The following is a 22615-nucleotide window of genomic DNA, read 5'->3' on the forward strand; positions in this document are numbered from 1 at the left end:
GACTGAAATAGAGAGCGGTTGTCCCTCAAGGCGTGCCGTACTGTCAAGACACACTCACATGACTTCACTCTTGTGACACACATTCCACAAAACCCAAATATTGTGGCTAAATGAAACATCATGAAACGTCATTTTATATTTATTAGTAGTGTCGAGCAAATGTTTGGCTAACTGTGAGATGTTCCTAGCGGGCTGTAAGAGTGTTTAAGGCGGTGTGAGTGAATTCATGAACTCTGAAGCTGAAGATTGTGACACCAGTTAAGTTTATCTGCTGTCCATTCAAATCTCTGACGGTGAGTCAAAACTATCCTCGTATCGGTTCTTGTTTGGATGTGGAACACCATGTACCGTTTGGTTTGTAAAGCTGCGTGTTTAGCTCAGTGCACACTAAAATTGTCGTGCATTTGATGTGAACAAACAACAAATCTGCAGCAACTGTCGATGCTCAATGTTTTTAGGAAATGAATAAGTTTTCCTGCGTTTTGCAGCACAAAAGTTAGATTCGATTTTTTTATTTGTCTTGACAACAACGCTCGAGATGCTAGACCTCCCAAATGTTATCTAACACGAGTTGAATATCTAAATAACTGTTATTTCTAATTCCGATTATTTAGTTTTCTAAATTATTTTAGTTTCTAATAAGCACAGTAAACTCGTATTTATTGCAGCATTTAATGTTGTCGATCAGTGCAACTATTTATATAAAATATTGTCAGACATATTTAGAACATTATTTGATGATATATATTATAATTATTTTGTAACAAGTGATTGGCATTTCATAATGAAAACATTTATTTACAAATGTGCAAATTAATGTTAACTTAATATATGAATGTTAAAATGTTAAATTAATTCAAATTAATTTAAAGTATTTTATTAAAAATTAACTAATTTAATAATGATGTTTTAACAATTTTAATATTTTACTGACTGACAAATGGAAGCCACTTCCTACTATAGATTAATCAAAAAAAAAAAATGGTTTTATATGGTCAACTCTGATATGTTAGTAACAAGAGTTTGAAGGTAACAGAGTTGATCATTTAAAAAGTTTCTGCACAATATTGGAATAATAATGTAAAAATAATGTAAACCAATAATGTAAAAATAATATCTTCATATTTTAATATTTAATAAATAATCTATTTTAGCTAGATTAATCTCTAGTTATGTGACTTGTGGATACAAACATTGTGATATTGATTCTCAAATTGTATATTTTTCAGCCCTTTTTTTTCAACCAGTTTTTTTTTTTTTTTTTTCAATTTCTGTTCTGTTCTAGGAAGATTGTTTCAGCACATTTCTAAGCATAATAGTTTTAAAAACTTGTTTCTAATAACTAATGTATTTTATCTTTTCCATGATGACAGTAAATTATATTTTACTAGATATTTTTCAAGACACTTCTATACAGCTTAAAGTGACATTAAAAGGCTTAACTAGGTTAATAAGGTGAACTAGGCAGGTTAGGGTAATTAGTCAAGTTATTGTATAACGATGGTTTGTTCTGTAGATTATCGAAAGAAAAATTAGCTTAAAGGGGCTCATAATTTTGTCCCAAAAAATGTTTTTAAAAAAATTAATAACTGTTTTTATTCTAGCCGAAATAAAACAAATAAGACTTTCTCCAGAAGAAAAAATATTATCAGACACACTGGGAAATTTTCATTGCAATGTTAAAAATCATTTGGGAAATATTTAAAAAAAGAAAATCAAAATCAAAAGGGGGCTAATAATTCTGACTTCAACTATATATATATATATATATATATATATATATATATATATATATATATATATATATATAGTTTAGCGCATTTACTATGTAAGTTGTGTCAAAGCAGCTTAGCATAAAAGATTATAGTAAATTGAAAGTGTAAGTCCAGTTTTCAGTTTAAGTTCAGTTCAGTGTGGTTTAATTTTCACCGCTAAAAGTCCAAACACTGAAGAGCAAATCCATCGATGTGCAGCTCCACAAGTTACAAATCAATCAAATGGCGACAGCAGTAAGAAACAAAATTTACCATCATATATATATATATATATATATATATATATATATATATATATATATATATATATATATATATATATATATATATATTTATATATATATTTATATATATATATATATATATATATATATATATATATATATATATATATATATATATATATATATATTTATATTTATATATATATATTTTTTTTATATCATATTATAGTTATTTTTGACATAAATGTTACACTGAATGACATATAATTATACCCATATTTTGACTGTTTTCAGAAAAGTTAAGAATGACATATACTGGGAAAATTACATCAATAATATTTGAAAAAGAGTAAACATTTCACATTAGTTTTGTCTTTAACCGGATGTAAATCACATTTGTAAAAGTAATTCAATTGAGACTCTAAAAACATCTCCATCAACAGATCACCAATGGCTGAAAGTGCTGTTTTGGCCGATTCCAGACGGTGAGCGTAATATTCAGCTTATTATATTAGTGTGCAAATCTTTTTTGCCTTTCTTCAAACAAAGTGATAGTCTGTGGTCTTAATCCAGCATGCATGCAGCTTCTTAACCTTTCTTTAGAAATGCATTCTTACGATGTGACCCATCATTGCCGTCACAGAGAACAGAAGGCTCATTGTCCAGCATGTTATATGCTTGCAGATAAAATCATCCTCAAGATTAACGCATCAGTTTCTTCATTTTCAATCAGTATGTCTGGTAGGCAAAGAGGTTGGTTAAAAAAAAACTAACTGTTTCTGTTTGGGCATATTTCCAGATGCTGTTTCTTTCTGTATGACAGTTCAAAAGTGCAGGAGGAAGGTGACCTGACTAGAGATGGCATTTATTACTTCTATCCTGAAGATGTAAGCCTTGCAATACTGTTTATATTAAATCATTATTTCTAAAAGTACCTTAAATGAGCACTCCACTTCATTAGGAATAGTTTGATTTTAAGCAGTTTATTCACCTGATCTTTGGGTCTGGTGGGAGCATTTTTTTTAGCTTAGCTTAGTTTAGCATAGATAATTTAATTAGATTACACTAAATAACATTTGAAGTGGATTAAAATGGTTTTCAAAATTGTCATAAGACAAGAATGGGTGTTCAATAGTTTTAGGACAACTTTGATGAATGGTTTTGATCCACTTAAATATTGACTATTAGAGCATTAGCATCTTGCTAATAACTTTAAATAAGAGTTAATTAAAAAAAAACTGTTTGACTCTTCTGTAGTTACATTGTTTACTAAGACTGATGGAAAATTAAAAGTTGCTATTTTGATCAATGTGGCTAGCAATTATGCTTTCTTTCTGGCATATTTATAAAGGAACTTTGCTGACATGGCTGCTGCAGGCGCATTGATATTACAAATATTTATTCGCCATATAAGCCTAGAAAATAGCAGCTTTTCATTTCCTTTTTGGTCTTAGTACATGATGTAACTACTGAAGAGTCAAGCTTTAACCAGGAAAAATACCAAAACCCAAAAAATTACCTTTTTTGAGAGATCCTAATGGTCTAATCCGATTGTATGATTTATGCTAAGCTAAATATGCTCCCGCCACACTTTGAGATGGCTGAATGTATTAAAAAAGGTACAACACAACTGTTGGAAACTTATTCTTATTGTTGGAGACAACCCTAGGAGTCTTATTCTTATTTCTTAAAAAATAAATTATCCTATTTCTTGAAAAAGTGGGGTGTTTCTTTAAAATATGCTATTTAGTCATGGTTATTTTAGAAGATGACCACAGTGTGTGTTGTTACAGACACCGATAGACCAGCAAGAGCTGCTTTGTGGACAGTTGGCCGGTGTGTGTCGCTGTGTGTCTGAACTGTCCTCATCTCCTGTTCGTCTGCTCCGTCTGCGCAAAAGCAAATATGCCGTGCGAATGAAGGATAACTTTCTTTGGGTGAGAGACATTTGGGCTTCATGAATTGTTCTGTAATTGGTGATGCATTTTGCAGTTTGCTATAATAAATTCTTTTAGTTTTTTTATTGGAAATATTTTGGATGTTAATAAATCACAGATTGCCAAACACAAGTGACTTGATGACCTTTTACAAGTTTAACAAAAAAAAAAAGATTTCTTTCTAGTATGGTCAACTCTATGATGTTGGTTAAACGAGTTTGATGGTAACAATTTAAAACTTTTTGGTCACAAATCCCACTTGTTACCATAAATGCTAGGAGCATTTCTGTTTGTTTTGTGTTTGTTTGGGGGTTTTTCCGAAATAACACTCCGTTATATATTCAGAATCAGCAAGAGAAACATACCTTTCAGTGTTTCAGATCTGATCTTTTAAGCAAAATATCTTCTGTATTTTACATCGTTTTGGGAGATATTTGACTTATCTTTAAACTATTTAATGTTGCTAAATTACAAAAAAAAAAAACTATTCAGTTCATGAAGTACTACAAAATGTTAAATAGACTAATTTTATTATGCATAAAAATAAACAGAATAATTTGGAATTCAAAAAATAATGATTTCAGCTATCGAAGACTCTTTTTTGCAGTAGATATATTAATATGCTTATTAACATCATGTGATACATAACAATGAGAGACAATTCTATAAAAATATTACAAAATTACCATTTAATAATGATTTTGTAAACAAAATGTACCTGCAGTTCTAGAGTCCTACTTATGTAAGGGCATGAGCTCTGTTACAAAACCTAATGCTACCTCCAGACAAGGTTGTGAAATGGATTGTTTTCGCTGCAGGCAAGGAGTTTGTCTGCTATTTTAGTGGTTGTACAACACCTTTAGGTGTTTTCTCTGGTTTTCAGGCATTGAGCTGTTCAGTGGAAATTCCGGATGTGAGTATATGTGATGTCCTCGACCAGCTGATTGCCCTCTTCTGTTTCTACAATGGGCCAGTGCGGCAGAGCTACCAGGTGCAGCATCACAGTCTACAGTATTCTACTCCCTGGTTATGATTTTTGCATGATTGCATATTTTTGATGGGGGAAAAAAATGATTGTAGTAAAAATGTTTAAAGGGATAGTTCACCCAAAAATGAAGTTTTCCTCATCATTTACTCACACTCAAGTGGTTTTAAACGTTTATGAATTTCATTCTTCTGTTGAACACAAAACAAGATATTGTGAAGAATGCTGGAAATAAAGGAAGCCATTGACATAAATAGTAGGAACAAATACAAATAATACTATGAAAGTCAATCTCTTTTACTTTCCCCATTTAATTTTGCGTTCTCTCTCTAATCTTTTGCACTCCCTGAGTAACTGCTTGCTAGCAAACCTTTATGTTTTCATAAGAAACATTGTATTTGCTGAAGTCTTATAATCCCTGAGCTTCGGGGTGATTCATGAAACCTTTGTGTTTCAGTTAATTATGCATTCTCTCCAAAATGTTTTAAATATACCCGAGAAATTTTGCGTTCTCAGATATTTTTCCTGTTTAGAAACCTTATGCTCATTCTCAAAGACTTTGCGCAAATGTAGCATGTTTTTCCTCTGAGAAACTTTCCGTTCCCTTTTAAAACTTGAGATTGGCATTAAAAAAGTTATTGACATCTAAAATTTGATTTGAAACTTCATAACTTGACATGTAAAAAACATTGACATCTAAAAATAAAAAAAATAATGTTTGTATTCAGCAAGAATCCATTAAATTGGTCAAATTGACTTTAAAGCGTTTATAATAAACAAATGCTTTTTTTTGTACTTTACATATATTTGAAAAAAAAATGTGTTTCCACACAAACATTAGCAGGACAGCTCTTTTCAACATTGATTTCTTATTGAATTTGTTATGTTGTCTTTCTGCCTGAACACAGTTGTACAGTCAGGAGGAGCTGGCTCTGCGATGGGCCAGATATCTCCATCACCTGCAGGGTGGCTCCACTGAGCTCCATAGTATCTTCAGCTGCCTGAGGACCATCGACTCCACTAATGTAAGCAAGAGTGGAATTATAGTTAGGCGGCTGTACGTATTATATTAGCAATGTGCCACAAAACAAGTTTAAATAAATCTTTCAGTCAGTACTGCAGCAAAAAAAATTGCCAAAACCACTCTATGATAATGAGTATGTTTACCATTTTGCAATATAACCCCAAATCGGAAAAAGTTGAGACCATATGGAAAACGAGAATAAAAAATAATAATTTTGTGTCCAAATTCTTTGCAATCAAACGCAATTACAAAATGAGTTAATTTAAAGATGCCATAGTGGTCATTGACTCAATGTTAAATTGTTCTTTGATATATACGTAGTTTTAGGTTTAACGATCACAAATCTCACGGTTCAGATCACACTTTGGTTTTGAGTCACAGATCGAACCATTTTTTGGATCAGCAAAAAAGGGAGAAGACAAAAGTCTTTTGCTTTCCATTTATTACAATAATATTAAAACAGTACTGCAAGAAACTTTTAGTTTTAACAAACAGAACTTAGAAACTGTCATTTTAGTAAAATAAAAATCAAGAAGAACACCTGAATAAAAAAAGTAAAATATTCAGTAACGTGAAAAATGGTCTTTGCTGCTGTTCTTGATTATACAAAATGTATAAATCTAGCATTATAATCTTGTACAACACATTTATTTTTTAGTCTTTTTTTTAAAATAAGGATTCAATAATTCACACATGAACTTTTGTTTTATTGTTAGATGTGTCATTTTTGAAGATTTAGACACATTTTTGATGGTTGGTTGTCCTCCCCCTATAGCTTAAATAATGTAATTTGCATTAAACGATGATTTGAATCTTTAATACAAACATCAGTGTTTATATTTGAACTATATACTGTTATCTTAGTACTTCCGTGTTTTTGATTGTTTGTGGCTCCATTTACACTGCATGGTTGAAGTGACCCAATTCCGATTTTTTTTTTTCTCCCATGTGGCACAGATCAGATATGTCCCACGTACATGTAATCAGGAAAAAAATCACATGGAGTCCAATTTACTCAAATCAATTCAGTCAAAGTGAAAATAAAAAATGTGAAAATAAAAAAATGAAACCCTACAAACAGATTAAATAAGGCAGGGCTTGACATTAATACCCGCCAAATGCAGGTAGATTTCAGCTGTGGCGGAACAGACAGACGCTCACACTAGCCACTTTGGCTGGTTGAAAATAATTTTTGAAATATAGTTTTCTTAAAAGCTGGGTTTGACTTTAAATATGACCCAATATGCATGCTAATGTGATATTAGAATCGAGAAACAGCACGACTAACAAAAATAATTGTGTTCGCACGAGCAAAAGAAAGCAGATGAATTCTGAATGAGAGGATAATCACTCATGCTAACAGCTGATGTGATATGCGCAAATGTATAAAACACATGCACGCTCCTGTTTCCTTGCATGAAGCAACCATGCCTGGAAGGCAACTATGATCGGTTTTCTTTCAAATAGACTAGACAAAAACTTATGCTCATGAACCAACAGATTTGCTGCTTTTAAGAGCTCCAAATTTGTATTTTTGTAAGTAGCACCGGTTGTTTTCACTTTGAACAGATTATTAATTGGCCTTAACCGTGTGCATGTGGTCATCCTTTCATTATCACACACAGTATGGTTTTTCACATGCTTTCTTTTGCTTACAGTTGTTCTTGTCAATATGGTTAATTATCTTTTTTTTTATTATTATTATTACAATAGCATTGCTTTAATATAAGATTAACTCTCCCTTTATGTGTAGTTAACTGGTGATCTGAGAGATCTTTAGCCAGGACAGATTACTGTGCATATTTTTGTTACATGACAATAATTGTTTTTCTTAGTTTTTTAAAGAAATGTTTTGTTAAATATAAAGTATAGGATACAGATATATTTAGCTTGTTTTGACACATTTAAATTTTGTAGCTAAGAAATAATTATTGATTGGTGTGGTTAGGGATTAATTTGGTAAATCCTTAATTTTGAGTTCTGAAAAGTCATGTGAAATAAAAACTATTTGCAATAAAACACTATGAAACCATGACCTTTTTGCTCATACATGACACACACAAAACGTGAAATGAATAAGGAGGCATGCGGACAACACAAAATCTAAATCAAGTAATTTTAGCACGTCAAAGTCATATTTATGCATATAAAAATATTTTCCCAACAATAAAGTTGTGGCTAGTATCGCTAAAAAATTACTAGCCACAGCAGCTGGTGATCAAAAATGTTAATGTCAAGCCCTGAATACAGGAGTGGAGAAAATAGAGCTCTTTTATTATCAGCTGACAGTCAGCGCCCCCTCTTTGTTTTTCCTGCTCATTACGCCTTTTGCCTTATGCCTTGTAAATGTAGACAATTGGATATGAGTCATTTTTGAAAGATAATGTAAGCTAACTAACAAAAAAGTAAAAAAAAAAAAAAAAGAAACTCTCTCGTTCACAGATTTGAATGCAGCACATTGAAGGATTAATAAACATATGCAAATCATCATCATTTACAGGCTAATTTAGGTCACATGGGTTTAAATTGAGATCCCGGTCATTTAATGATGCATTCTGAAATACTCGCATGCAAAGTAATCAAACGTCAGGTGTCAAAACATATTTAAACCTGAGTAGATCCAATCTTTTTAACTAAAGATGTAGACAAGTGGTTTATTTTAGCTAGGAGGAGTGAGTGGAGATATCTTCAAGCCACCAGAGTAACCTACTCTTCTCCCGAGGTGTTTTTTTTTCATTGGAACATGGAGGAAATCAAAATTATACCCGAAAAACTGGATTTGTTTTTTTCTTGTTAATTGTGTATAATGCATGTAAACACACCATAAATATAAATTCTTCAATTGTCACTTGTCTTTTCAGATTGATCCTCTGTTATTGCTGAAGGCGGCGCTCATACTTCAGGCTTGTCAGCGATGTCCTCTCGTTCTGGCAGGTTGTATTCTCTACCGAGGCAGGTGAGCCTTCTTGCTGCAATTTGTTTTCTATAATTCATATTTACACTAAATATTGATAGCTATAAGTATAGTGACATGTCGCTGTTATTCAGGGTTGTGAGTACTCAGATGCCTCCTGCGCTCACAGTGAAGGTGATGGTGTATGAGACGCAAACATACAGCCAGGTGCAAATCACATTCATAAAGATTCTTGATGAAACTTGACACAGTCTTATACTGTTGTGTGTTTCGTCTTGTGTTTGGTTCTGCAGGATAACCGTGTGTCAGTCAATGGTCTGAGCTCATCTGTGGGATCGGCGGCATCCGTCACAGTGACCACACAGGTGTATCTGACGCCCTCTGAGCTGAACATGATCCGTTCTCCACCAGTTGAAAGAGCATGCAGGTACAAATAGATTCAACTTGAAACTACTAGAAACGACCTTTTTTGTCATGGAATTTTTGTTTTTACAAATAGCAATTTACATTTTATAACGACCCACAAAACAATCCCCAAATAAAACAATCAATATCTGCAAATGAAGAAGTAAATAAATAAAATAAACAAAATAATAGTTAATAAAATAAATAAAAATACAGAGAAAGAAAAATAATAACAAACCATATACATGCATACATACATACATATACACACACATGTACCTTCACTCAATCCATATCTAAGGTTTTTTAATTAATTAAAGAATGCAAAAAATTGTTGCTATTTTTCAAAAAACTGTTCTCCCCTACCTCTAATATTGTATTTAATTTTCTCAAGTTTTAAAAAGAAGACCAAATGTTTGAGCCACAATGAAATAGAGAGGGGTTGTGGGGAGGTCCAAGACTTCAGTATTCTGTGCCTAGCGAGAAGAGATGCTAAAGCCACTATGTCAGCGTGTCTCCGGTTTAAAGTTTGACACTGAGAGGGTACACCAAAGATCGCGATTAAAGGGCAAACAGCTATCTTCATCCCCAGAACATCAGAAACAATTTAAAAAAAAAAAAATTCAATAATTTTGCAACTTGGGACAAAATACAAGCATATGACTAAGGTTACATGGTGAAAGTTTACATTTAACACACAAATCTGAAACATTGGGATACATTTTGGAAAGTTTGGCCTTTGAGAGATCTAGCGCATGAAGTGGAGGTGCAATACTCCAATTGTCCAATACTGCACTCCAGTAGTCATCTTTAAACAGTCAAGTTCCTCTTCCCAGGCCCTGATAGCTTTAATGTTATAAGAATTATCCTTTGAAAAAATAATTGCGTATATTTTAGAAATTATTCCACTCATATGACCATTTAGTTTAAATACCTCTTCCTATAGTGACTTTGTAGGCAGGGAGGGAAACTCAGAGAACAGAGAGGAAGCACAATGTCTAATCCCAATGAACCGGAAGCTGTGATCGTTCTTTTTTTTCCCATATTGTGACGCAGTTTCTAGAGAAACAAAATAATAAATGAGCAAATAGTGGGCGTGGCTTGTTTTTTCTACCGTTGGCTGAATTGATGTAGTAAAGTAGACATTTCATTTAGAAAGATCGGGAATGGGGTTGTAGAACAGTTATTACAACCTAACAGACTCCTACTGCTTACCATTTCTGTTTGTTGTCAAAACTGACAGTTGAAGCAGCTTGGTTAAGTATGTTAGCCACACCCATTACCTTAGAATGACCTAATCTGATCATTTAACTGAAAACAAACAGGAAGTGCATTTTCAGATTTTGATTAAAGATTAGAGGAGCAAAACAATTTATCTTAATGACATGCACAGCTAAATTGTTCACCACAAATCTAGCAAAGTGACCTAACAAAATCATGGTTAGTTTAGATTTCTTGGGGACTTTAAAATATGAGGTTGAGTAAAATGAAGCTCTGATATCATTTCTTCTGAATTTTAATTACTTTTATATTTTTACAGCTTTTTTGGAAGACAATGATAATTAGTCAGAAAATTTTTTCTTTCATGATTAAAAATCTGGGTTATTCCACCTAATATGTATTTCATACAGTTATAAGTTACAACAATGGTATTGTGTTGTCTAAAAATAAATATAAACATGTCTGGTAACATGAGATCTTATTTTTTGATAAGCAAAAATTAAATCATACTCAAAAATATATCTATAAAACATTAATGCAGAGAATTTCCAAATAGTTTTGGTGACTGCGCATTCACTACTGTTTAAAATTACAATCAAACAATAAAGAAAGTATTTTGCACACAAAAAATAAGGGATATACCTCATCGTCTAAAGTATTTTGATAATTAAACTTACACATATACTGCTTTCAGATGCTTTAAAATTTAATTATAATATTATGTAATTATTATAGAATTTTTAGCATACTTCAGTCTTCAGTGTGGCATAAAATAAATGAAAACAGTTGCTCCGGGGTTTTTTGTGTGAAAAAAATTGATTGTGTGTGTGCGAATGTGTATATATGTTAAAATCAGAAATATTGCCCCCTTTTGAATTTTTTTCTTTATTTTTTTAATATTTCACAAATCATGTTTAATAGAGCAAGGTAATTTTCACATTATGTCTGATAATATTGTTTATTCTGGAGAAAGTCTTATTTGTTTTATTTCGGCTAGAATAAAAGCAGTTTTTAATTTTTTTTAAACCAGGTCAAAATTATTAGCCCCTTTAAGCTATATTTAATTTCGATAAAGTAGATAAACAGGGGGGCTAATAATTCAGGGGGATTAATAATTCTGACTTCAACTATATTATATATATATATATATTAGTACTGTCAAAATGAAATAATTAACGCGTTGAAAAAAATTCACGCAATTAACGCAGTTGCAAGTTTTTATTTTTTTTTACTTCCTGTTGTGGTGGACGTGTGTTTACCATGCAAAGAAATATGGATAAGATCAAGGAAGCACTTTTTGAAGGTAAGTTTCAGTTTAAAACAATTAATGTCGCATCACCAGGCTCTCCAGAGTTTCCTGCAATTTCGGGTGTTTCATGGCAAACGTAAAGAAAAGCTTACGCATTTCGGTACTCGGTGTTCCTTTGAGGGGATCAAATTGCTGCTTACACGGTAGTCTCTAAATAAGAGTATTAATCATATTAAAATCGGAGAATTGGTGTCCTATGTAAATGTACTCAGAAAGTCTCTGGTGAAGTCACGAGCTGTCAAAGAGTCTGCCTTTCAGCATGAGCCCTCCAATGTTTCATTGAGTTTAACGTGTTTCCTCATTAAACGCAATGAAAGCGTTTGCTTCGTGCTGTTGTATCAGAATCCTTGTGAAATACAGCCATACTTAAGAACGCAAATTTCATGAACGCGATCATGCGAGTTCAATCTAAAGGGAGTCACTCCAGCGCGTTGTGTGTGTGTCTGTCTGTGTCAGGCCCGTTGAGGCGTGTCAGGGGTTGAGTGAGGTGAGCGACGTATCTGGGTAGGGGTGTGTGCGCGCGCGATATACCTGAAGAGCTAGGAGGGATGCGGTGGAGAGTGCATTTGCGGGTTTACTCCCAGTCTTAGCAACTGGATGAATGTAAGGGACTGAGCAAAATTGTTTCTACTTCATAATTATGTTCTCACCTCACAGCAATACAACTTTACAATAAGTGCAACTGTTTGTATTCAATACTTTATTAGTATTATTATAACTTTCCATTTTCCAAATCTGCAACGCCTGTATTTTGGCATTTTTTTGCAGTCCACTAAGAATCCAACATGGAAATCTTTTTTTTCTTTATTGGTATTGATTGTTTTGAAATTCAAATGGCATGAACATGCCTGTTTTAATTTCTGTAATAAATATGGCTGTCAAGCCAGGATCTTGATGGTTTATTGTGGGTATGTTGTTTACATGAAGAAATCTGTGTTACAAGTTAAACAAAAATTCTAATAAACAATTATATTTTGAATTTAAATTTGCGTTTACATTAATTTTACATTTGAATAGCCAAAATTACAAGTTTCAGTCTTTTAAATGTGATTAATCGCGATTAATATTTTTTTAATTGATTGACAGCACTAATATATATATATATATATATATATATATATATATATATATATATATATATATATATATATATATATATATATATATGAAATTATTATTATTATTATTATTATCTTTGCATTTATTTGCAGTTATTACATTATATTATTGTTACTGACACCAAAGTACTAATCATATTTTTAAAACAGAAATCTTCTGTAACATTATAAACCTCTATACTGTCACATCTATTTAATTTAATATATTTATGTCAATCCCACATAACTTGGATAACTAAACTAAGATAACTAAATATCTTTAATTTTTTCACAACAACAATTTTGTAAATATTGTTACAGATATATTTATATTTTCAGGTCTCACTGCAATCCACCTCCCTGCCAACCTCGCAAGTCTCGCCTGTCCCGGACTTTATCTGACACCCCAACCTCAGATACGGACTCCTCAAGCTTAGACGCTCTTCAGTGTCCTCCAGTGTCCTATCAAACAATGCCGTCGTCTCCTCGCTCTTCACTCTCTGATGAACCATACTTCAGTCCATCTCCTTCACGGGGGAACACTCCCCTTCACTCCAACCTCCTCAACCAATCAGAGTACTTCAATTCTGAGTCACATGACCACCAAACTGCATTAAAAGAGCAAAGTCTGACAGAAAGTCTTAACAGAAAACAGGACACCGACACAAACTCTGAGTCCGAATCCAAAAGCGAAGGTTTGAATTCAGACCAGGACGTCCAGAGTGAAGAAATCAAAGCCCTCACTAATGGCTTTCAAGAGTTGAACTCTCATGAAAACCATGCTTCAGACAATGATGAGCAGTTTCAAAGTACCGCAGATAAACTGGAATCTGACAGTCATGTGACCAGTAAAAATGGCAAACTGCGAGGGGAAATGGAGGCAAGAACATTGAGCAAGCAGGCTGACAGAAGACATCAGGATAAATACAAGCCCACAAGTACGCTCTCACCAAATGAAGCCAAGAAAGACCCCTCGCTAGTCCCCTCGATATTATACCAGCATAGGGTCCGAGGCCTGGTTCTGGCTCTCCTGGTAGAGCCTGAATTCAACACGGACCCAGCAGCCAGAGAAGAAGTGGTGAGAAGTAAATCGGTTATACTTGACGTGGATGGGTTTGGAGTCAGTAAGAGAAATCTATTTAGTTTAATTTTTTTAATTTAAATAAAAGAACTTAATAATCTGGTATTAGTCCACACGTAAGCTAATGATACATTCATTACTGTTAAAATCTACATAAATATTGATTTACAGTAATTGGACAGTATATATTTTAGCCTAGAATTGAATGTTTTTATTAATGAACAACATTTGTTAGACTTTTGGGCGGTTTAACAGAGTTAGTGAATCTTGAACTTGTATTTTGTGCTAGACCTGGCAGCTTTGAGCTGGACATTCTGTTGGCATGGATCTTGACATTCTATTTGCATGGGTAATAGTTTTTAATAGGAATAATTGACGATGGACTATCAAAGTTTTAGAAAAAGCCACATCACCACATAGGGTGTGTATTATTGTATAATAACTCAATAGACTGGAGTGAATAATTCCACTTATACTACCTGAAGACACTGTTGAGATTTTGTATTTTAAGATATTTGTCCGTTTTTTGTCCTAAAATACTCCTGTGTGTAGAACTGGTCTCTTATACATTTCATTTAAATCCTTTTGTTTATTTTCCTTAGATTATTTTTTTTTTTATACTTTTAGGAAGTGAAAAAATAACTAAAATCATTTAGCATAGTGACATGGAACTGTAATGCAGTCCAGACCTGCCTGGAACTACTTAAACTGTGTTGATCTAATGAATAACTGCTCACATTAGAATGTTCATCAGCCAATCAAAATCAAAGCCTGTAGTATAATGAAACACTAATCAATTAACACATTGATGAAACAGCAGAGCAAAATTTTTAGATAATACCTGTATTTTAACAATACTAGATGATCTAAGAAGTGTGAGTGAGAAGGTCCAAACTAACGATCTTTAATTTAAAAAAAATATTAACCAATTTTTTTTTTCATGTATAAAAGCATCCCTACAGAAAGTAATCAGCATACAAATAACAAAGGTAATACGATACGAGTAACATACATACGAGTAACAAAGGTACAGAAAGGGAGCAGAGTAAGTCATACCTCTACAAGCGCAGTTTTAGTGTCATAGTGTTTTGCCTGATGTCTTGCAATACCAGTACTTTTCTGTATCTTAGGAAGCATGGTCTTTCCAAGTCAAACTATTTTTTTAATGAATTTTAGAGTTTTGAAAATATGCAATTAATTTACTCGCCATTTACTCTTTCTCTAGTGCAGCGGTTCCCAAACTTTTCAGCCCGTGACCCCCAAAGTGACAATGCCAGTGACTCGCGACCCTCAATATCCTCTGAAGTGGTTATAAATACAGAAACCTTGCATGCAATGGTGCACACACACACCAACCCAAGTTTATTTTTCGTTTAATTTCTTTAATGTATTTCAGTGCTGTAAATGGGGCAGAAAGTTTAACCTGGTGTTATGAAAGCAATCTGCTGCATCTGACGCTTTTGTTGTGTCTTTAATCTAATGTAATTACCCCAGGGGTCGCAATCCAATAGAACTAGTAACTATAAGCTACTCTTGTAACTATATAGTAACTATAAACGACTATTTTTTCCCTTCAGCAGGTTTTGGATAAAATATGGTAATTCTTATGGTTTAATTAAAAAAATCGATTTTTGGAAATCACCAGGCGAAACCCCCCCACCCCAAACCCCCAATACACACACACACACACACACGACCACTAAAATGAAATCAGTGACCGCTTGATGCATCACTATATAAAAATGATCTTGTCTGTTTGAATTGTATTTCTCTTTTTCCCCCTCTCGTTTCACATCTTTAGGTTGGGATGACAGATTCATTTCTCTCACATAACTATACTATTAACTACATTAGTCTGCTGTCAGTCACTCAAGTCTACATTACTAGCTGTAAAATTGTGTTTTGGAATTAGCCTATTGCATCCATAAAAAACCTGAATATATCTTGAAATACAACATCTGAACAATGTCTTTGTATGTGGTATAGAGTGAGCAGAACAATTGAGTCAGGCTGTTGTATTGCTAGTAAATAACCCATATCCAATGTGTAATCTCACGGCCATATTATCTGCTCTTTTCATTTTTCTGTTTATTAAAGAAAAGGAAAAAAAAACCACTAATGATAATATTACATTTTTGTTGAGCTCCAAATCAGTATATGAGAATCTTAATCATACATGATCTCCTGATATAAAAGTCTGTTTTTTTCTGCTGTTGTTGCAGCAACACAGCAGCTTGGCATCTCTGAATGGGCTTGAGGCTCACTTGAGGAACACCTCACAAGGAACTCCTGGCCCACCGGGGCCCTACACATTTGCCCACTATGACTGCATTCAAAATACTCTCACCAGTAAGTCCCTTCTGATGAATCAACTTTGGCTAGGTGTCCATCACCCTAATGCTCTTTGAAGTAGTGCATGACAAGTGATGGAAGTGCCAAATTTCAAATAAAAATCCCTGATTTCACTAAAAAAAAGGTTTTAATGCTTGCTTGAGGTGGTTTTGGACTCTGGGCGGTTTGTGCAAATAATTGGAAATAGAAGCACATTTGTTGAATAAACTTGATGTACCGAACATTACACACACACGACCAATTAGCTGTCTCTGTTATGCTTGCCGTGTTTACTGTTGGTTACTAGGTTACCAATACTACATTTGACTGCTCTAACTTGATGAAAATAGACCTAATTTGGGATTTTTAAACTTTTGAAAAGATTTGTTTCATGTTATGATGCTAACCTGGCTTATGATTATGACAAAATGACTGAGGTTCTGCACTAAATCAGTGTATAGGTTTGTGTATATTACTAAAATAGTTAATGACTTTTGTGTGTTCTGTAGCTAATGTGTGTGGACGCTCTGTCGGACCCCAGGATCGTGCCTTTCTGAGGGCCACAGCACTGCTCCATTCACATTTTTCACACTTAGACACACTACAGGAGGCCATTGTCAGGTTAGTGTATATGTTTGTGTGCTGTGTATAACTGGTGAATTTATCTCTTAATAAGAAAGGTGTTAAATTAATAAGTGTTTGTTTTTAAGAGACAGTCGGCCCACAATTATTTACTCACTGTAGTGTTGTTCTAATGCCTTCATTTTTTGGGTCACAAAAGAAAAATATAAAAAGCACTCGATATAATTACAGTTAAAAGCAACCAGGATTAAACTTTAAATTATGCTAAAAAACACTGCTGTGTTCATCAGATATATTAAAGGGTTTGGTGGAAAAAAATAAAAAAATATTTTGAATATAATAAAAATACCTACCTTGACCATTGACACAACTGCACATTCATGAGATTATTGGCACAGTTTTTTCACAACGGATCACCCACAGGGTTGGCAGGTTTTTTCAATAAAACTAGCCCAATAATAATACAAATGAGCAATATCACATGAGTAGCAGTGCGATATGGCAGTATATTGACACTGGAGGGAGGCGTGCATTTGGTATCCCACCAGTGACAATATACAGCCATATCGCACTGCTACGAGTGTGAAATTGTGTTTATACAACAATTCGATGCCATAATCATGTATATAAAAAAGAAAATCGCTGAGAGTCTAAAAATCCTTTTGTATGAGGAACTACTTTCTTCCGCCATTCATTCACATCAGACGTCAGAACAGCAGAAACCATTACTACATTACCAACGTCACTTTAGAGCTAGTATTTGAATGATTCTCTAGCATAATGTCTAAAGTGATAACAAAACAGGTGATTTTGCTCTCTTTTAAGAATATAAGACTGAACAGTATGAAATGCCATCAGTCTACAGAGATTTCCCAGTATTTCTCTGTTGCAATCGGGATATCACAATAATTAAACCTGAAAAAGCCAAAGCAGTGCAAACACTAGCAGAATTCTGTTGTGTTTGCAAAAAGGAAAAACGTTAAACGCATACGGGCATTTCTTCTAAAGAAAACAGGAAATGCATTAGAAATATACAGATGGCCAACCAAAAAGTAACTCAGGGTTATACAAGGAGTGGCCGATACAAAATACATACATTCCTGATATGCGAGTCCCATCTCACACTCAATATTATTACTATGGTATAAATACATTGTTGCTTAAAAAAGACTCAAAAGTACATAATGTTGTCGAACAGCTGCAATATTTGTCAAACTGAAGTGAGTTTATTGATCTGCTGGCACTCTATGTGGGCGGAGTAATACACAAGAGTAAGGAGGCTGTTTGAGTTCTGTTATTGCAGAAAATCTCATGGGTATCAGCCAATCAGATTCAAGAACTAGACAGAGCTGTAGTATAAAACAAAATCTGCCGCTTATATTTGTAAAATACATTTTTAAATCATTGATATGTCTCTCATTTAGAGTGCCAAAAGTGTGCTTTGTTTTATCATCCTAGCCCAGTTTTTTTTGTAGAGATTTACTGCATTTCCGAAAAGAATTTTTTTTTTTTTCTAAAGTCGTACAAAATGGCTTAATATTATTAAATAAGTTAATAAATAATTATTTGAAGGTGCTTTCAGTCTAGAATTTTCTTTTCAGTGCATCCCTAGTTTTTACCATTGGTAGAATATAGATTTTTGAAGAATTAAAATATTTCAATAGAATCATATAAACATAAGTGATGTGATATATCAAACTTTTAACCTTTGAAATAAAAAAAACACAAGTGTTTAAACGTGCACCAACTCTTCTCAACCCTACTCAACCATAACACCCAAAAAAACAAATATGTTGCGAAAAATCAGGATAAATACAAAATACAATCCAGATAGTCTTCTTTGAGGTATGTTTAAATATCTTTTGTGTTTATCACATTAAGTTGCCACATTTAGCTGTCATTCTCATTGGAGGAAATCAGTTTCATTTGTTATTAGTCTTCATTTATAAAAATGGTGCACTTTTTTTTCTAGTCAACTGTCATGCTAATAGGGTTTCATTCACACAAAGTCATTTACAATATATTTTATATAGACTATATATTTTTAAATTAAACTACATAGTAAACTGCCATAACAAATATTAAATGGGATGTTGCATGACAATTTTGGCTACTTTAATTTAGTTGGACTCCGTTCACTTGTATTATGTGAGAGCAGGAGATTTTTCTTTTTTTGCGGAACACTTTATTAAGCAATTAATAGGTTGTTTTCAATCACTTGGTTTTGATGATGTGCAAATTTTAGATGGAGGGCAGGAAGACATATAGGAAAGTCTGTATTTTTCTGATTTATACCATATTTCAAAGGAGATACAGTTACAGTCAGAATTATTAGCTCCCCTGGATTATTCGCCCCCTGTTTATTTTTTCCCCCAATTTCTGTTTAACGGAGAGAAGATCTTTTTCTACACATTTCTAAATATAATAGTTGTAATAACACATTTCTAATGACGGATTTATTTTATCTTTGCCATGATGACAGTAAATAATATTTGACTAGATTTTTTCAAGACACTTCTGTACAGCTTAAAGTGACATTTAAATGCTTAACTAGGTTAATTAGGTTAACTAGGCATGTTAGTGTAATTAGGCAAGTTATTGTATAATGATGGTTTGTTCTGTAGACTATTAAAAAAAAGTTAGCTTAAAGGGGCTAATAATTTTGTCCTTAAAATGTTTTTAAAGATAAAATGTTTCTTAAGACTTTCTTCAAAAGAAAAAATATTATCAGACATACTGTGAAAATTTCCTTGCTCTGTTAAACATGATTTGGGAAATATAAAAAAAAAAAAAAAAAAAAGGAAAAAATTGCAAAGGGGGGCTAATATTTCTGACTTATAAATAGAAAATAGCCACATGCATGATCCTCACATAATGAAGAGGGTTGAGTTTTTTACTGAACTAAAATTGTTTAACCTTTGCCTGTCATCGATGCGTTATATACTGAATAAGCTATTTTGTTTCAGGAAAAAATACCATAGTAAATACTATAGTGTTTGGAGGCATACTATAGATAATTACTTGAATTAAACTGTCGTAGTAATTATATTGTGTCTGTGGTACAACACAACTGTAGTAATAAACAATTATTCAAGAGGCTTCAGTATTCTATGCTACAATCACGATGCACCAGTTACACTAGCGTTACAGTATTTTTAACAGTTTATCAGTATGCTACAGTATTCGGTAGCATTCATTAACAAAGAGTTGTACACATTATACACTTTTCAAAAACATGTTTATTATAAATTACTATAGATTTTTTCGCCATGCGGATATCTTCTAGAAATCACGAAATAACAGATGAAAGCATACAAAAGCGTGGACACATTGTCTATATTATTATTTATTTATTTTTGTAAAGGGGAAGAAGTGCTCCACAATAATAACCATCTAGTTTTGTCGCAAGGGTTGCATTTCTGTTATGTTCAGTCGATTAACTTACTATCAACAAACTTTCACAGCTACTGCGCATATAGACATTTACATTACAGTTGTTCATTCTGCTGAAACGGCAGTAAAGACTTGCATTATTGCAAAATGAGACGGAGATTTCATTGCAGTGATTACGTTATTTATTCTCCTGGATTTTGTATAAGTGAGGTGGTTTTTGTATCTGATTTTTAAATAACACATTAACATATTCATACACATACAGGGTTCATACGGTCATAGAAAACCTGGAAAAGTCATGGAATTTTGACATGGCATTTTCCAGGCCTGGAAAAGTTTTGGAAAAACCGAAAAACCCACAAAATTTTATAAAAGTCATGGAAAACTGATATCTGTCTACTTGAATGTAGATTATTTACTTCTTTTCTGTCCTTGGCCAGTCACATTCTCTCACATTATTAGTGCTGTGTAAGCATTATCTAAATCAATTTTACATAGATACAAATATATATTGAAACTAAGTAGTTTGTTGCGTGTTTAATAAATAAAGTAAATTTGAACATTTGTTTTTCTTTTACCACGCATCTGTAGACATTGCATAAAACATTAGGTCATGAAAATTTACCTGAAAATCATGGAAAAGTCATGGAATTTTAGTAGTAAAAATGTGTATGAACCCTACACATAGCTTGGCCTGTATATACAGTCATGTTTATTAGTTTTGGCAAACGAATTATCGCATTCAAAAAAGGTTTGTACACATGGATATATTGAATAAATGTTTATTACATGCCGTCTTCCATTCTTCAGCCAGTTTCTTGAACTTCCCCCCCTTTATGAGCAGCAACTTTTGGAAGTCTATAAAAGCTGTTCAACATTTCTTATGTTGATTGATTTAAACCATTATAAACAACATAAAACAGAAACATTTTGATGTTCTGATAGAGATCCCTATGCAGAAGAAACGCTTTCTGCCCTCCATTTGAATTCCGCGCGTCATCAATGATTTCATGTGAAAACAACCTATTGACTTTACAAGCAAAACATTTATGCGTTTTTTCAAGTAAAGTGATTTGTTGACTTAAAAAGTGAGTAAACCTGTTGCTTTAAAAGTAAAGACTTTACTTTAAAAGCTGAGCTTGCTTTTAAGGCAATTAGTTGACTACTTTAAGAAAGTAAGTAAACTTGGCGCTTTTAAAGTGATCTGTTGACTTAAAAGGTAAGTAAACTGATTGATTTTAAAGCAATTAATTGAATTTAAAAGCAACAGGTTTAGCAGCTTTAAGTAAAAGGATTAGTTGACTATTTTAAAAAATGAGTAAAATGTGGCCTTAAAATTAAGTAAATAAATACATAATTACAAAAATTCAAGTGAACTTAAGAGTTAGAACAGATTTACTCACTTCAAGTAACTAAATACTTTTACAGAGTATGAATTAAAGAAAAACGTAAACTACTAAAAAAAAAATCAGGTGAACAAATGATGACTTAATGTTCTTTTTTTGGATTAACTAAACCTTTAACCACATCAGTTATACTGAATATACACTGTTTGTGCTCTGTCATTCAGGAATTCTGGTTCAGCAGTGTATGCGACCCGCAGCACAGCCCAGGAAACATACTTTCTCCAGCAGGGAACGCCTGTCAGAAACTCTGGAAGTCCAGATCCGCAGGACAGCGCATTCTCATTACCCAGAAAAGCCCGTCAGCGGCTCCTTAAACATGGAGTTAACCTGCTTTAAATCTATTTTTTAAAAAGATTCTAACAGTTCTTGTATCTGTTTTACCATATTTATATTATAAATGTGCCTTAAATAACTCAAAATGTACATTACTGCTTCTTGTTTATATCATAGGCTGCTATTTTATATAATATACTGTTATCATAGTAGTACTCCACATTTAAGAATAAAATATGGAGGAAGTGTCACCCTCATGAGTCTCTGCTGTAATCCTTCACTTTTAATATGGTATAGTGAGCTGAGGCAGGGTTAAAAATTGGCTGGGAATCATTCAGTTACAGTTAAATCTAGACGCGTACAGTTTTATAGCCGACACTTATTATAACGGCACTAAATGATCCTTGAGTGTTAATAATTATATTTTACTAAACATAATGGGATGGTTAGGATAAAAAGAATTATCACTTACTCCCAGAGCCATTTTATATCAAAGTTGATATTTAGCCGCACCATATTGGTGTTTCGTAACATCTAAGGTTATGAGGAGAGTTGTTGGCCCCAACACTCAACCCCCGATCTGGAGGATCAGGGGCCTCATGTATCAATCAAAACTTTGCGTACGCCAGATTTTACGCTCACGTTTGGATTTACTAAC

At 33.1% G+C, this 22615-nt stretch overlaps 1 protein-coding gene across 2 annotated transcripts; it reads left to right on the top strand.

Moving 5' to 3' along the window:
• Window positions 1-32: 32 nt before the first annotated feature.
• hps4 (HPS4 biogenesis of lysosomal organelles complex 3 subunit 2) lies at window positions 33-22208 on the top strand. 2 transcript variants are annotated; one of them, NM_200326.1, is given in 13 exon segments: window positions 75-293; window positions 2443-2484; window positions 2799-2886; window positions 3793-3936; window positions 4820-4927; window positions 5830-5946; window positions 8807-8901; window positions 8994-9066; window positions 9153-9286; window positions 13231-13969; window positions 16195-16321; window positions 16813-16924; window positions 21849-22206. In NM_200326.1, coding segments are annotated over 12 exon segments (1944 nt in total). In that variant the 5' UTR covers window positions 75-293; window positions 2443-2449; the 3' UTR covers window positions 22021-22206.
• Window positions 22209-22615: the final 407 nt, after the last annotated feature.

Source organism: Danio rerio, chromosome 8 (assembly GCF_052040795.2).
Source record: "Danio rerio strain M-AB ecotype USA chromosome 8, GRCz13ab, whole genome shotgun sequence".
Lineage (NCBI taxonomy): Eukaryota > Metazoa > Chordata > Actinopteri > Cypriniformes > Danionidae > Danio > Danio rerio.

Coding starts and splice junctions, on each gene's coding strand:
- hps4 (XM_087262933.1), top strand. CDS start 3,916: ATGAAGGATAACTTTCTTTGG. Junction 4,928..5,829: donor CAGTGCGGCAGAGCTACCAG/GTGCAGCATCAC, acceptor GCCTGAACACAG/TTGTACAGTCAGGAGGAGCT. Junction 16,925..21,848: donor CTACAGGAGGCCATTGTCAG/GTTAGTGTATAT, acceptor TCTGTCATTCAG/GAATTCTGGTTCAGCAGTGT.